This window comes from Vigna unguiculata, chromosome 11, assembly GCF_004118075.2.
Source record: "Vigna unguiculata cultivar IT97K-499-35 chromosome 11, ASM411807v1, whole genome shotgun sequence".
In the NCBI taxonomy this organism is placed as follows: Eukaryota; Viridiplantae; Streptophyta; class Magnoliopsida; order Fabales; family Fabaceae; genus Vigna; species Vigna unguiculata.
This window is the reverse complement of record NC_040289.1, coordinates 505,496-522,603: the sequence shown is the minus strand read 5'-3', so window position 1 is coordinate 522,603 and position 17,108 is coordinate 505,496. Positions and strand designations below refer to the sequence as shown.

Genomic DNA, 17,108 nt, shown 5'->3' with positions numbered 1-17,108 from the left:
CAAATATAATTAGTAAAATTTTTATACACGTAATGTTTTGTAATTCTGAGTGAGAGGATCCTGAAATCTAAATTCAAATCCCTCTTAAATTTTAATGAAATGAAAAAATGTGAATTTAAATTTTACATTAGAGCACTGCACCGTCTAATTGTGTTAACTAATTCTAAGAAACATAGCTTAACCTGCATAACTGTATATAATGTATTTATTGTAGAGCAATTGTTTACATAAACAACTTTAGTTAATATAGAGATCTAACTTTGATTAAAAAAATTAGGTTTCTATCTCGATTAAAAGATTTCATCAAAATTATAGAATATAAATAGATATAAATTTTGTATTATTCTATTAGAATGAGTAAAAAAGATAAAGTCAATTACCTAAACTTAATAAAAATGAGTCATTATGTAAAAGAGAACAAAAGTGTTTATGTATGAAGATCGTTTTAATATATTTATTTATTTTCAATCCCAACAATTATTTTAGTTTTGGTCTGTAAAAAAGGTGAGTTTTTTACTGATCTCTTTCGGCTAGAAATGAAAAAGCCTTGACCAAAGTTTAAGAAAGTGTGTGAAAAGAAAATGCAGCATGTGGACTTTTGATGACACGTGCTTTTATTTTCTTTCCACGATGAGTGATATCATGTGCACTCTGCAACTTTATCCAACCAAATCTCATGCTTCTGACTTTCGAGGGCCAAAACAAAAAAAAGTAAAAAAAGGAAATAATAGTACCAAATAATAAATAAAATAAAATAAAAATCATGACCTACACTTCATTACTCTACAAAACAAAGTATTTGCATAGTGTGAACAATGTTCATAATAATGGAGAATATTTGTGGTAGGGTAAGCGTGGAATAGGAATGATTTGGCCTCACTAAATATTATTGTTTGTATTTTTCTATTTTAAGAAAACAAAAAATTAAAAGAAATAAGAAAATATACTAAAGTACGAGTCATATGTATAAATTTGTTTATTCGATGTTAATTCTAGAATTAATATAAAAAATCTATTTTAACTATCATAAAAAGAGTTTGTAATCACTGAATCAAGATGATTAGATAGACTTGGGCTGATATGGTCCAACCAAATGTAAGTGCGAATTTGTATGGTTCTGGTTTGGTCGATTAGGTTTTTGACAATCAGATGGTAAATCATCACAGGCAAATATATAAGCTTGAAAATTGTATTAGTACAAAGCAACCAATTAATCATGTTTAAGTATGACTGGGTCATGATGTAGGTCAATCATAATCAAAAGTCCATGACAAAAACTATAAATAAGAGTGGTTGGTAAGGTAGATAGGTTATATTGATTATTATATTTAATTTTCCAATAACCGGATCATTATTGACTTGATCATTGAAGTGCCTTTTGTATGTATATCCAAGCGATGCTGCTACTGCTGAGCAGAAGAGACGATCAAGAGAAGGAATGATTGACCGAAAAACAAGATGTTAAAGGATCTTCATTGACCCTGCAGAATAGAGTTACATTAAAGATCATAGTATTAAGTATAAATTCAATAAAAAAAAAGATATTTTATGTTTCATTGATTATCTAATTATATGTGACATTTTTATGTCACTTTTGTCTACAATAGTAACTATCCTAACATAAATAATTGAAATCAAGGTTATCAAATTCGAGAGTCTACATAAAGTAGTATGAGAGATTTGTACTCGACTCGTAAGCTTGTAAGAGTCTATTTCATAAGGAAAAAAAATGTATATAATACCATACCAATTCAAAATTTCATCACCACAACTAATGGAAATAGTAAACAATAATTCAATAATTCTAAAATAAGTTAGTTCATCACACAAAATAAGTTAGCACATAAGTTTAAACAACCACAATTACTATAAAGCAGTCTCAATCAATTAAAAATGAAAAAAATTGATCTTTTAGAAAACAGAAATAAAAAAAATAATTTACATAAAAAAATTAAGAAATAAGAGGCGTTTAAATAATTTAAAACAGAAATAATAAAAATAATTTAAATAATTCACAATATATATATAACATTACGTGAAGGGAGAAAGAAGAGAGTGAGTTAGTGAGCTTAAACAAGAGAAAAGAAAGTGGACTCACGAATGAAACCAAGCACTGGCTGAAAGACTGTGACGTGACCGAAGTTGGTTAGGCGATGATGGAATAACGTTCAGACAATGACAAAATGCGAAATAGAGGTTAGCATTGGATTTGCGAAACTAGTGGTGAACTGAAAAACACATTTTCACATTCTCTTTTGTTTCGTTCTTCGTTCTTGAATTAGGGTTATTGGATCTAGGATTTTGCTTCTAGATCTATGATTTCTTTTAGATTTTAGATATGGGTTTTTGGGGTTTTCATTTGGATTAAAATTCGAAAACTAACGATAAATTTTATCTTTTTCTAAATAGATGAGTAGTAATAAATTTATATTAGAAAAATTTATAATAATGAGTAAAATAATTGATTATTTCTTTTTCAAGAGAAAAACTTGTGACTTGTGATGGACATGAAAAAAATTCATCTACCTCAATCAAATCTTAAGAATTTCATGTGAATTTAATAATTAAAGATAATGAAAAGTAATTTTCTAAGTTTTTTATAATTAGATAAAATAAATTTAAAAAAAAATAATAATTTGGCACCTTTGAATCTTTTGTCTAAGATTCGCCTCTGTTTGTAATGTAAAAAATGTTGAGCGTAACAAACTATAATGTTTATTAAGATGTAGTCAAAAAGTCTTTCACCTTACTTGATTAATAATTCAACTTAAATTTTGTAAATTGATATCTAAATTAGTCACTATAGTAACTAATAACTTTTTGTCACTAAAATTGGTTGCTAATGAGATACTTTTGGTCACCACGAAGCCAACGGCAAATTTGAGTGGCAGGGGTGAGCAATGACAATGTTTGTGTTAGGTAGATGATGACCTCACATGTTGAAAATGGATGAAAGTGCTGAAAATCGAGAATCATGGATGGGTGCCCTAACAAAGTGAAGAAGATGAAATGGAGAATTAATTTCATTTTTTAAATTAAATAATTTGCTACATGGTACTCCATATGCCACCTAAAAGAAAAACTTATGCCATTAGCTATTCAAGACTAATTCAATGAATTTCAAAAGGATAGAGAACTAATTAGTACAAATTTTGAAAGAGTAATTAAAACCAAAACCACTTAATAGTTTAAGGCCCAAAAACATAATTAACTCAAATTTTATTTAGGACAATGATATTTTTACAATTAAATTTTGATAACATTCTTTTACAACATGAGATGACATATTCTAAGTGCTTTTGGAATATAGAAAAAATAAAAAAATAAAAATGAGAAATCACTAAGAAGATGTCACCTCAATTGTAATAGAAAGTTGTCAAAATTTAGTTGTTAAAAAAATATTTTCCTTTTATTTATGCATGCTGATCCACATGCTTGTAAACTAATCATCATATAGAGTGAGCCAAAAAAATTAGACTGGGATTCTTATGTGGGACAAGTCAACCTCAAATACAGGATGGACCAAACCAAGACGAAAATGTGTATTTTTTTCTTTGATTTAGAAGAAAGAAATAACAAGAACAAAAATAGAGAATAAATAAGTTGGAAAAACTAGATACAAAATAAAATTGAATTGGAAATAGAAAATAAGTAGAAAAATTGTAAAAACTAAAATTTAATATATAATTCTTTAACATAGGATAGAAATATATAATTAATATAGAAAAAAAAGGTTTTAAAAGATGTATAATTTAATTGATTTGGTAAAAGTTTAGGAGAAAAATACAAAGGTAAATACAATTTGGTGAAAATTAATAGATTATATTCCATATTTTTTCTGCTTTAAATTAAATAATCAATATTATTTTTGTTTCTACTAGACTGGGTAAAATAAAGAATAAAGAACAAATGTAAAGGTGGCAAAGTTTGTGAAACATATATATTAAAAAAAAGTATTCGCATCTAAAATTTCATATCTAGCAAGCCATTAAACACAAGAACACGAAGAAAAGTTATATTCCATTTGTTGGTTGTAAGATTCTTGATAACCATGAAGAAAATAAGGATGAATCAAATCAATCTCCTTCAAAAAATAAAAATAAAAAATCTGAATCCACCTTCTCCAACTTTTATCAAGAATATAAGTTTTCAAGTGAGGGTACATATTATACCACCAACTCCAATAGTATTTCTTAGATTAGCATCACATGTTTATAATTGTTTTATAAGGGTAATAATATTATGTAAATGAATAATAATATTTTAATACCTTCAGAAAATTCATACAAAGTTGACTCACTATTTTATTCTGTCTCTTTTTCTTTATAACTAGGTAAATTTTTTTTAGTAATCATATTATTCTTAAAAAACAAAAACTCATAAAAACATATAACTATTGAGTGTGCGAAATTTATTATGGATAGTTTTTTTTCTTCTTTACATGCATACGATATAATTTTATCATAAATTTAATATATTTTTCATGTTTTTTTTTTAATAATTTTTTTTGTGTATTGACCGTGCTTAAAGTAAATTTATTTAAAGTGTTCGAAATGTAAATATAAAAATATGAATATCATGCTATAAGTGACATTAATTATTCTCTAATAAAGGTAGATTGGACCGAGTCACAATCAAATTATGGTATTTGGACTTTAGGTGTGTTTGGTTCCGCGTTGAAGAGTTGATTCTAACTGAATTAATTTTCCAACACAGAAACAAGAATGAGTTGCTTCTCATTCAACATGAATTTTTTACTCTTTAATTGATTTTGAAAATCAAACACATACTGATTCTATGTTAAAAGATCAATTTTATATCATTTTGACACAGAACCAAACAAGCACTCTAACAGTTTTTGAGTAAAAAAAATTACGTCCTAATTAATATTTTAACCTAGTAATAAGTATTCCATCCGACACACTAAAACTTAGAGACTGACAATGAAAATCATAATCTTGTAAAAAGTCACGTGATGAAGATTTATACGAACAGAACACATTTCTAATTCCTGAAAGTGACGAAACAGAATACGATGTATAACATAACACATGTGGAGCAGTTCAAGATAAGTTATCACCAAAATTAATGCCAAAATATTAAAATAGGAACCCTAGATAGAGATCCTATGAGTACAAAAATGATAAAAAAAAAAGAGTGGTGTTTCTTGTTGATAAGATTGATGTTTCTATGGTAATAAGTGGCTTCTCATGTGACGCCATGGTTGTTTTCTAAGATAGAACCATGGTCCTGTTCCAGTTCCCATCCTGCATATAAAAAATTTACAAATTATATTTAAATTTCTAACACATTATAAATTTGTTGAGTTATCTTGTAAGTAATGATTTTTATTTTATTTTTTGTGAACCATCATATTGTAAGTTTGATAACTTTTTATAATAGTTATGTTGAAAACCAAATATATAATAATAGTACTTTTTATTTACTGATAATTAATGTAAAACTGACTTATGTATACTGTTCATATGTAAATCATTAAATAGAATAGGGTTTTTAGATTTTCTATTCCGTATTTTCAATAGAGGAGATCTTGCATGTTTGTGCTGAAAAAAAAAATTATAAATAGACAAAAAGTAGTTTAATGATTTTTCCTGATTTTGTGTTTGTTTTAATTAAGTTCATTCAAAAATGTAAAAATAGTTAATATACAAATGACATTTTATTAAAAAGCCTTTATTCTTAAAACAAGCCTATATATTATTGGAAACTCAATGGATAATCCTTTTGGTTTTGTATCCAAAATCAGATTTTCTGCTTTTTTTTTTTAGTTTTCAAAATATATTATTTAATACTGATTTTAATATTTTAGAATATAATAATTTTTTGGTTAAATATGAACTTTTGGTGAAAATTTGAATTAGTCTCTCTTAGAAACTTTTAATCAATTTAGTCTCCAAACTCTGAAAATGCGTGAATTTAGTCAATTTAACCAAATTTTATTAAGATTATTTAACGTCTCAAATACATTTCATTATAGTATTTTAGTTTGTTTACACCGTTTGACACATGTTCGCTTCAATGTTAGCTGAGAAACGTGTTTGAAATATCAAATAAATTTAAGAAAATCTGGTTTAAAGGATTAAATCCATACATTTCTAAAGATGAAGGACTAAATTGATTCAAGGTTTCTAAGAGAGACTAATTTCAATTTTCACTGAGGGAACAAAAACATATTTAACTCATATTAATATATTTTTAAGGTTTCAAATAAGTTATTATAAAAATTACTATATAGTGTGATATTTCAACTATGTTGATACTTCAAAATCTATCGATGATTTATATATATTTTTAAGATTCAACATGTATCGTATATATTTTGATGTTCTCAAAAATTGAGAAAAGATTGCATTGAAAGTAGTTAGAAGATTGAATAGAGAAGGTGAAATTTACCTCCATATACCAACTAATATACGAAGAATCATGTATATGCTTAATGCAATCCATATTCCAATAAACTTTTTACTTCTGAAGAGAAAAATTTCTACAGGAATACTCACTAATGACACCAAAACCTAAACAAAAAGAGTAGAAAAAAAAATAATCAAAGTTTGGTTAAGGTGAGATATCATGAAAAGGAAGAAAAAAACAAGGGTTAAATATGTGTTTGGTTCCTCAAGTTTCAATGAATTTTGCAATTAGTCTCTCTTTCAAACTTTATACCAATTTAGTTTTTCATATTTAGAAATGTATGGATTCAGTACTTCTTACCAAATTTTATTAAGTTTATTTGATATTTTAAACGCATTTTATGATAATATTTGAGTTAATATTGAAACGAAAACGTGTCAAAATATTATCATGAAATACGCTTAAAATATCAGATAAATTTAACAAAATTTGGTTAAAAAAACTAAATTCACGTATTTTTAAAGATGAAAGACTAAATTGATCAAAATTTAAAAAAAAAAACTAATTCCAAATTTCACTGAAACTTGAAGGACCAAAGCATGTCTAAAGAAAAGCACGTGAACTTGCCAAAGAATATGCAGAATAAGCAAAATCAGAAGCACCATAATTGACACCATCGAAGACAAAGGCCAGTGAATTGATTGGTTGAGTAGCTGCAACAAACTGGGGAAATAAATGATATCAGAAAATTGTTTAGATATCACTAATGGTGGTGATTTATGTCTTAATTACAAATCAATCATTTATTTCAAAACATACCAAAAGCAAATAATAGTTCCTTCAACGACAGTAACATGTGATTAGTTTTAGGGTTTAGATGTGAGTCTCATTTTCCCATGTGAGATAAACTATTGTAGGTATATGATTGGAGACTGTGTAATAATATCTCTGCATCACATTGATATTCATCATAACCACTTCACGTGCTATCCCACCGTCTAATAATATTTCATAACTGAGATATTAGATATTTAAAGTTAGAGGTTCGTATCGACTAGAGATAAGATAATTTCATAATATATAAGTGAAAAATAAACTTCATCTTATAAGTTGATTTTGTGGGATTGAGTTAAACTTTAAACTCACTTCTAAAATGGTATCAGAACCATCTTTTAGAAAGCCTATCTTATAAGTAGGTTTAAAACTCACTTCCTAACTATTAATATACTCAATGACGTTGGAAGTACATATCAACAAGAGATAAGACTATTTCATAGTATATAAATGGAAAACAAACCTCATCTTACAAATTAGTTTTGTGGAATTGAGTAAGACTTTAAACCCACTTCTAAAATGATGTCAGAGAATTTTTTTGAAAATCTATCCTAGAATTAGACTTAAAGTCTACTTCCTAACAATTGATACAATGAATTTTTATTCTTTTATATATTACTCGATTTTTTCATTTTTATTTCATAGTTAACTTTCAATATATATTTAGATTCCTAACAAATTAAACATTGGAAAAGTGTGTGAAAGTGATAATTTGATATGATTTTCATGGTTTTTAAAGGGTGCATACCGGCATGCTTATTTTGATTAATTGCACAACACTTGCATTTTTGGAAAATATTGAAGCTCCAAAGTATAATCCAAGAGCAACTGAAAGAGAGAGTCCAATTCCCAAAAGAAAACTCAATTGTAGGGTTCTTGTTGCAGCAGCAGTAGCCTTGTTATAGTCTTTTTCAGCAAAGGAACTTGCAAGAATTGTCTGTAAACCATGATAATTAATTAATATTCTAATCAAATAAGTTAAAATAATTATTACGTTTATATATATATATATATATATATATATATTAAATTATTCTATTATAACTTAAATTTATATATTTTAATAATATATGTTTCAATACTAATACATATTTATATTATTAAAATAAAGGTTAAATATGTTTTTGTCCCTCAAGTTTCAGTGAATTTTGGAATTAGTTTCTCTTTGAAACTTTATACCAATTTAGTCATTCATTTTTAGAAATGCGTGGATTTAGTCATTTTTTACCAAATTTTATTAAGTTTATTTGATATTTTAAACGCATTTTATGATAATATTTAAGTTAACATTAAAGCGGAAATGTGTTAAACGGTATAAACAATTCAAATATTATCATAAAATACGTTTGAAACATCATATAAACTTAACAAAATTTGATTAAAATGACTAAATTCACGTATTTTTAGATATGAAAGATTAAATTGGTCGAAAGTTTTGAAAAATGACTAATTCCAAATTTTACTGAAACTTAGAGAACAAAAACGTATTTAACCATTAAAATAATATATTATAAAAGAATATTCTTATAAAATATGTTTTATTTTAATTTTTAATTAAAAAAAATAGTTATCAGTTTACAAGGTAAAAATTTTCAATGTGATGTTAAATGTATAATATTAAGTAATGAAATGAAAGGAAATTAGGGTTAGAAAAGAAAGTGAACCTGTACTGCAACTGCTAAACCATCAGCAAGAAGGGATGATGCCAACCAGATCTGAAGACCTGGTTGAAATGCAGCCATTGGAATGGAACCAAGTCTTGCTGCCAATGATGATGCTAAGGTCATACAAAATGTCACTGAAACTACCCTTACCAACAATAAACCCCCTGCACAACAAAATTATCAAACTTACCATAAAATAAATTAGTTTAATAAATCCCAAAGATTTTTTTCTCAATTATCAGGAGTGTCAAAGCAGGTCTGGCTTGGCAGTCCGGTTCGTCAAGAAAAATACAAATCTGGTTGGCATTTTAAACCCACCAGTCTACTTTAGTCCGATTAGTCTAGTCCGTCAAACCTGGTGATTAGTCCACCTTTGGTCTATTGATCCCTTTTTTCACTATTAAAAAAACTTATATTTTCTGTCAATTTTGTTTTGAATTTTTTTTCATACGAAATACTTACAAATTTTGTTGTTAAAAAAAATTTGCAAGAAATTGCCACCAATTTTCTTGCAAAATATTTTGTATAAAACATTTTTCGCAACAAATTTTATAAGAAATACTTGCAAATTTTGTAGATAATTTTGTAAGAAATGATCATCCACGAAAGAATTACCTGCCAATTAAAATTCTTAGAAAAAATGTCAGAAAAAAATCTTTTCTTGCAATTTTTTTTAACAAATTTGCAAGAAAAAATTTCATATAATATGAGAATTTTTAATAGTGTTTCTTTTAAAAAATTAAAAATAATTAAAAAATTTAAATCTTTTATATTATAATTTTGCCTATAAAAGGAAATATTATTTTTTGAAATTAGTTAATTGCAAGCATTTACCATTTTTGAGAAATCTGAAAATCTGCAAATCCTTTATGCTAGGAGGTAGAAGGTGCACCCTTTTCATCAAGAATAAAAGGAGGGTGGTTGCCATCATGTACCTATAAGAATACACATATTCTTAAAAACTGTTATTTCTATTAACACAAAAATAAATAACCTATTGTTAAATACAGTTTCTTCTTGCATATCCATAAATTTTCCTGTGCATTCCCATATAATTTTTTTTTCTATTTTTATAATTATACAAACTAGAAGTTATTTATGGAAGGAAAAAATGACTTTTAAATAGTGTAATGGATCGTTCAATTTCAAAAATCAAAAATACTTCCGAATTATGTAACGTAGAAACAAAATGATTTTGGTGTAATCTGAAAATAAAAAATAATTTTTAGATTAATGTATTTTAGAAAATAAGATAATGTTCAAAATCATGTAATCAGGAAGTTAAATAATGACTTCCGGATTGTATAATTCAGAAGCTTTTTTTTTTTTTTAACTCTCTTCAACATTTGAAGGTCATTTTTCACTTCTAGATTTTACAATTAGAAAGTCATATTTGATTTTTAAATTATACAATTCCAAAATCTTTTTTTTTTTCTAAATTATAAAATAAAAAGTACTTCTAAATTGAACATTCTAAAAGTTATTTTTACTTTTCAAATTACGCAATTCCAAAATGACACAAACGTATTTTATTTTATGGAGGTGCAGGGTAGAATTTATTGAGGTGCAGGAAGAAGCTGCATTGTTATGAAATATGACAAAGTAAAAAGACTTACTGGGAGATAACATGGGCCATGGCTGCACCTTTGAGGCCCAATTTCATATAAAAGATAAGTATTGGGTCCAATAGAACATTGAAAGCATATCCCGAAACTAAGTAAAAAAAAAAAACGTACTTAGGATAAACATTTCAACATATAATACAAAAGAATATTTTATGACAGTTTTTTACCGTAACAAAATTAAAAAGGAAATAAATATATTGAAAAACTAAAAATTTATCCAATCAATATGTTAAGGAAGAATTTAGATTCTCTACTGATTTTTTGTATTGTTCCTCTACTATGTCTTTATAATACATTACCACTAATTTTGACGTTTTAAAATATATTAAAAAGATATTTAAAATATCAACACAGTGTATTTTTAATGTTCAGCAAAAAACAACACAAAAAAATCAGTAAAAAATCTGGACTCATTAAGGAATAAAATTAAATTTGATTGAATAATAAATATCAAAGACACCTTATGTATTCACATAATTAGTTCAATTAGTTGAATAAAGTGTGTGAGTAAAAAAAATTCATAATTAATAGAAAAATAATTTGAACCTACCAATGATATATAAAGGAGTTGTTGTGTCTTTGAAACCTCTAAAGATTCCTTGCATGGCCAAAGAGAGAAGAACAGCAGGAGACCCTATTGATCTTAATCTTAGGTATTTCTCTGCTGGATTTAGCATTGGAGAATCCTAAATACAACAAAAGAAATTCACTATTAATTTATAATTAAAAAAACTTAATTACCTAAATTTAAATTTGAGAAGTAAATTTTAAGTTTAACTCAATCTTACAATTAGTTTGCACTTTTACAAACTAACATGTAAAATAAGATTTATATTCAGTTATATAGTTAGAAGTGATAAAACCAACTTGTAAGATAAAGATTATACCGATTTATATATTATGAATTGGTCTTATTTTTAGTTGATGTGAGACTTCTAATATATACTATAAATTCATCTTATTTTTAATCAATATGAAATCTCTTACCGTCGTATATATTTTATCCTACGTACTAATATACAAATAAAATAATTATAAAAATAAAAGTACTACAATAAAAATAAGATGCACTGGATTATTTTGTTCAAAATAAATATTATGAATAGAAGTATATGTTAGTTGATGATGATGATGGAAAAATGAAGTTACATGTTTTAGACCCATTGCATAAAGAAGAGGTTTTGCTGCAAATGAAAGGATTGCAGTCTGAAGGAGGCCAAGGATTGTTCCAAAAATTAAGGCTGTTGATGCAGAAGCAATAACCTTCTTCCCAACTTTCTGCTTCCTCTTAGTCATTACATTTTCTGAAAATTAAACCAAAAAATTAAAATTAATCATCAGAAAACCATAATAGTGAACAAGATTTGGACATAAATATCTTATGTAATAATGTATTACAGACAAATTCACACGTCGACAAACACACAGTCTCTTAAATGATTATTTCTAAGTCTGTCAAATGATATTGTTAGAATTCATAACTGCATTTGATGTATTGTTTATTTTAGAATCTAAAACTTCGTTATGATTTTATTTTTAAAAAATGTCTCCGAAAGCATAATGATGAATGTGTATTTAAGTTGATCTTGGCTTCGATTTCTAAATATGTAAGATTATTGGACAATTTCGATTCTTTATTGAGTTTTTTTCGTGTTGTTTCTATGTTGTGTTTCCTTAATACACTGATTACTACTAATTTTAATATATATTAAAAAGATATTTAAAGTATTAACACAGTATATTTTTAATACTTAACAGAGGACAACATCCAAAAAACCATAAGAGAATCTAGACTCGACTATTGGATGTATTAAGACGGTTTTCTTCTTGAAGAAAATTTATAAAAAATAGGTTTAATGATGTGGATAGAGAAAACTTACCATTTTCATTATTTATGTCCATGTTCCCTGCGTCAACTTTTTCCACATTAGAACTCTTTGTAGCTTCAACATTGTTTGATTCTTTTGGAGCTTCATCGACATTATCTGTTTCTAGTTTAGTATTATCATTTTGTGTTTGTTTGGTGGCCAAGTTTTGGATGGTATCTTCCTCAGCCACAAAGGAAGTTGTGATACTAACAAGAGGAAAAATTGTGATTCTTGAAGCTTGGTTGAACACAGCAATGGAAACTCCTGCAGCAGCAAGTTCAAGTGGTCCTATACATATACAACAAAAAAAAGAGAACAAAAACAAAAGAAAGAAAGTTTATATGTCAAAATTAAATTCTAAAGGAAGATTGAAGTTAGTATATGATAAGTGTGATGTTTTGCATAATTGGGATATATATATATATTTAATTCATAAATTTGAATATTCAAAATCTTGATATATTTTGATTTTTAAGTTTTAAAAATAAATTAGTTCAGTCATTTTAATCTATCGATTAGTGGGAAAATAGAAGGGAAAGATGGAGGCCATCAAACTTTTTGATTTTTTTAAAAATTATTTGTATTTTGAAAATTTTAAAATTATATGTATTTTTACATTCCTTAAATTATATGTATTTTTAAATTCTTTAAATTATGTGTATTTTTTTTAAATTAAGTAATATATTAAAAAGTTAATGAATCGTAAATTATGTATTTTTTTATTTGTTTTGTAAAGTACAACATTTAATGTTAATAAATAATAAAATATAAAATCAAATATAATAAAGAATTTTTTTTTATTAAGATAGATTTTATTTTCTCTTTTATTGTCTTTTGAGTTTCTCACATATTTTATTCATTTCTCACACTTATATATTTACTCTTATTACGGGAAGAAAAAGAAAAAAGAAAATAGACAGAAACTCATTTTTTCATAAATTCTCTTTCATTTTCAAAGAAAAAAAATGTAACTTTCTTTTGTTTCACTTGATAATGAAATATTTGTCTAATACTTAACACTATTTCTTCTCTCAACCATTTTATATCACTTTTTATGCGTATAGAAGAACAAGTTATGTATTATGGGATTTTTCATGGTTGATTCTTAATTATGAATTGATTATCATAGTTGTTTTGAATCAATTTATGCACATTGATACAATGGAAGATGAATACCTGCAGATAATATAGTTATTTACATTGAGAAAAAAATAGTTGAAAAAATGAAAAAAATGATGGACCATCCTTTAAATATGAGTAATTTTTTTATAGTTATAATTACACTAAATTATGTACTCGTTTTTATTGAATTAGTGACAATAATATTAAATATATGCATTTTGAATATATTATTTTGACTTTCCCAAAAAGTTTGGTCAAGATCCGCTACTACTAACTGTATTAATTTTTTTTTCGTGTTAAACGACTTTCTAGGACTGACATTTGAGATAAAATGTGTCAACCAGTCTAAACTAGAAATGTTAAAGTGAGCCAACCCGGCTCACACAGGTTGGCTCACCACGAGCCGGGTTCAAAATGAGTGAACCCAACTCGGCTCACCTTCTGGTGAGCCAGAAATTTTGTAACCCGGCTCAACCCACCACGGGTTGGTGGGTTAAGTGGGTTGGCTCACCAACCCACCTAAAAAATTATTTATTTATTTTTTTAGTATTCAAATATTTAAATAAATTTTTAAGTAACCCATGAGATGACAATCATAGTAAAATCAAGAACCAATGTTTTGATCATGCTCACCACCAATATATGAAGAATTATTTCCAAGAAAGTATCCATTAGTCTAAGAAAGCATGACTAATATTACAAATTTTTTGTCATGCTATTCAAAAAAATATAAATAAAAAAACTATACATATTTTTCATGCTAATTTAGAAAAAATTGTTTATAAGACAGTTACTTGAGTAATTTACTATAAAGATTATAGTTAAAGATTAAAGTACCAACATATATATAACTTGACAATCAAATTAATTAAACATTCAAACAATTCAAATATAATTAAGCAAATTCTAGCATTTAAAAATATGAAATTGTGAACAAATATAATAGGAGTAGTAAATAATTATTAAAACAATTTAAAAAAAATTAAAAGAAAATTTAAAAAAATAAAAAAATTGAAAAAAAATGTTGGTGGGTTAAGTGGGTCAACCCACCTTCAACCCAGCTCAAACCCGTTTAACCCGTGGGTTAAGTGAGCCGGGTTGAGTTCAACCCACTTTTAAAAAAGTTAAATTTTTCTCAACCCAACCCGGCTCAAACCCGTGATGAGCCAGGTTGGCTCACGGGTTGAAACCCATTTTGACATCTCTAGTCTAAACAACTTTAAACGTCAGTCTCGAAATGTCACTTAACACATCAAAATAATTTAACGCAATTAGGTTAAAAAGATTCTATGTGTCCATTTTAAAAATTTAAAAATCAAATTGTATTAAAATTTGAGACATAAACGTTTCAAATTTTACGTTACTAAACATATTTAAACCAACTATGAATGGTTTAGATAGAACACTTTCTTTATTAAGGAGCATGTGAGAGATAGTTTATGAGTAAAACATGTTCAAACATTGGTGTTTTATTTGAAGTATCTAGGAAGGAATATTTGTGAAATTATAAAGTAATGTTGGCAATGAAGAGAGAAATGAATGAATACCCAAGTGGCCTATGAATGTTGTGTCTATCAATGAAGCAATGGGATCAGCAACAACAGTAAGAGCAGAAGGGAGTGCAATCCCTAATATCTCTCTACAAAGTGAATCCACCTTCAAAATATTTCTACATTTTCACATTATTCAGTGTTAGCTCTTCCAAAATTACATTTATTTTTTCTTAGATCCATATAAATGCAAATTAAATATCACTTTCTTTTCCTTCTAAAGATAAATTCATCTATTTTAAATATTAAAATTTAACATTCTAATATATATATATATATATATATATATATATATATATATATATATATATATATATGGGATTTGTTATAATATGTCCGTTTATGTTTTAAAAAGTAATATACATACCAAAAATATAACTCATTTTTTGAATGAATTTGATGTAAGATGTTTAAAAGCATGTTGCATTGTAATTAAATATGACATAAATAATGTAGAAAAGTAAATTTAGGAAAGCAAAATCTTTATAGGTTTTTAGGTTTAATTACTCAGAATATACCCAGTTTAATAACAAATATAAATATAACATTTATATAAATAATAAATTTGATCTTAAGGGAGACACAATATTTATCTATTTTATAAAAAAATATTCGGACAAAATTGAAACAAATAAAGCGTGACTAAATTGAAACAAATAAACATATATGAGTACTAAATTAAAACAATAGACATATGTGGAGACTAAGTTGAAATCAAGACAATGACACTTGGCAGGTATCTTGACACGTTGTCACGTGTGACTGACAATGCCATGTGTGACATCAAGATTTGACACGCGACAAATTTGTTTTTTTTAAAAAATTAAAAATTACAAAATTACAAAAAATTACAAAAAAAAAAATTAAAAAATCCAGAGACTGACACGTGGCACGCTGTTAATTGCGAAAAATTAACGGGATGTACTATTTGATGCACAAAATCGAATTTTGGTACTAAATTGAAACAAAGTAGATACCATCTTGAAATTTTGGAAATAAACTGGATATGTTCCAAATAATTAAACCAAGTTTTTAAGAACAAAACATGAACATCCTAACTATTAATTTTTTTTAAAACATAAAGAAATTATGTGGACCTTGCGTCTTTGAAGAAAACCAAGAATGGAATTCCTCGTTTGTTGTTGTTGTTAGCTTCTTCGGAACTGCCATTGATGTTCTCCATGGTCTTGTAGCTTTCAAATAATCACAGATCTAAACAATGTTCTTGTTCAATCTGAGAAATTTCAAATGCAAATAGTTATAAGCATGTATTCAAAGATTAACGCATGAAATATATTAGAGATTATTGAAGTAATAATCTTTTTTTTTTTCCTTACAAATGAAAGGAAATTAATGAAAGTTAACCTTGAAGTTTGTCGTGGAAAGATCACAAGAAGGAAGTGATGTATTTATAGCAGTCTATACAAGTTTATAACATTATTATTTTTCTCGTCTATAGTTTTTGTTGAATTAATGTTGTCTTTTTCTTAATGAATTAATCAGTTACATGCAAGATAATTAAACACGGCATGCAGAAGCCCTAGAACTCGCAAATAATTGAAACTAATGCGTGATTCATATATTGCTATAAAATAATCAACAAAAATAATGGACCACTAAATGAAAATTTGGAGAAAAATAATGCATAAGAAGGCATGAATGAATGCATGTAATATATAAAAAGAATATAATTTATATATAATAATAAATTGATCTCATACTCTCTATATATGTAAAGTTTTTTATATTTTATAATAATTATATTAAAATTGATCCTAATAAATTATTTGGAAGCTATAGAAATTTAATGAAATATATAAGAATATGATATATTGACTATCCAAAATCATAGAAAAGATGCAATATTTCAATACAATAGGATATTAAAAAAATAAAAAATAAAAACTATAGTATTTTTGAAATTGTTTAAAAACAATATGGTTTAATTTTAATTATTCTTATAAAATTTAATGATTAAATCCCTCGTGTCCTGAATTTTATTTAAAATTACATTATACACACGTTAACTTCCTTATACTCCTTTTATAACGTTTTTTTAAAATTTATAATTAA

At 26.1% G+C, this 17,108-nt stretch overlaps 1 protein-coding gene across 4 annotated transcripts; it reads right to left on the bottom strand.

Annotated features, from left to right (window-relative positions):
- Window positions 1-5,099: 5,099 nt before the first annotated feature.
- Window positions 5,100-16,263, bottom strand: LOC114170671 (protein DETOXIFICATION 43-like). Of its 4 annotated transcripts, none has more exons than XM_028056196.1 (12): window positions 16,133-16,263; window positions 15,033-15,154; window positions 12,290-12,651; window positions 11,645-11,782; window positions 11,046-11,181; window positions 10,487-10,583; window positions 9,705-9,805; window positions 8,871-9,034; window positions 7,955-8,143; window positions 7,000-7,095; window positions 6,415-6,536; window positions 5,100-5,267 (listed from the first exon to the last, which is right to left on the bottom strand). In XM_028056196.1, exons 1-12 carry the CDS (start codon window positions 16,216-16,218, stop codon window positions 5,189-5,191), a joined length of 1,692 nt encoding a protein of 563 aa, XP_027911997.1. In that variant the 5' UTR covers window positions 16,219-16,263; the 3' UTR covers window positions 5,100-5,188. The 4 variants fall into 4 exon arrangements, with proteins under 4 accessions (XP_027911997.1, XP_027911998.1, XP_027911996.1 ...); XM_028056197.1 differs by having other exon boundaries at window positions 11,645-11,776; XM_028056195.1 differs by having other exon boundaries at window positions 11,645-11,799; window positions 12,295-12,651.
- Between the last annotated feature and the right edge of the window lie 845 nt (window positions 16,264-17,108).

What these genes read in the sequence shown, in the direction of transcription:
- LOC114170671 (XM_028056195.1), bottom strand. Translation starts at nt 16,218, where the DNA reads ATGGAGAACATCAATGGCAGTTCCGAAGAAGCTAACAACAACAACAAA. An exon ending in ATGGCCCATGTTATCTCCCA is followed by an intron (nt 9,806 to 10,486) that starts GTAAGTCTTTTT and finishes GTATTCTTATAG; the next exon opens with GTACATGATGGCAACCACCC. An exon ending in TAATCAAAATAAGCATGCCG is followed by an intron (nt 7,096 to 7,954) that starts GTATGCACCCTT and finishes TTATTTCCCCAG; the next exon opens with TTTGTTGCAGCTACTCAACC.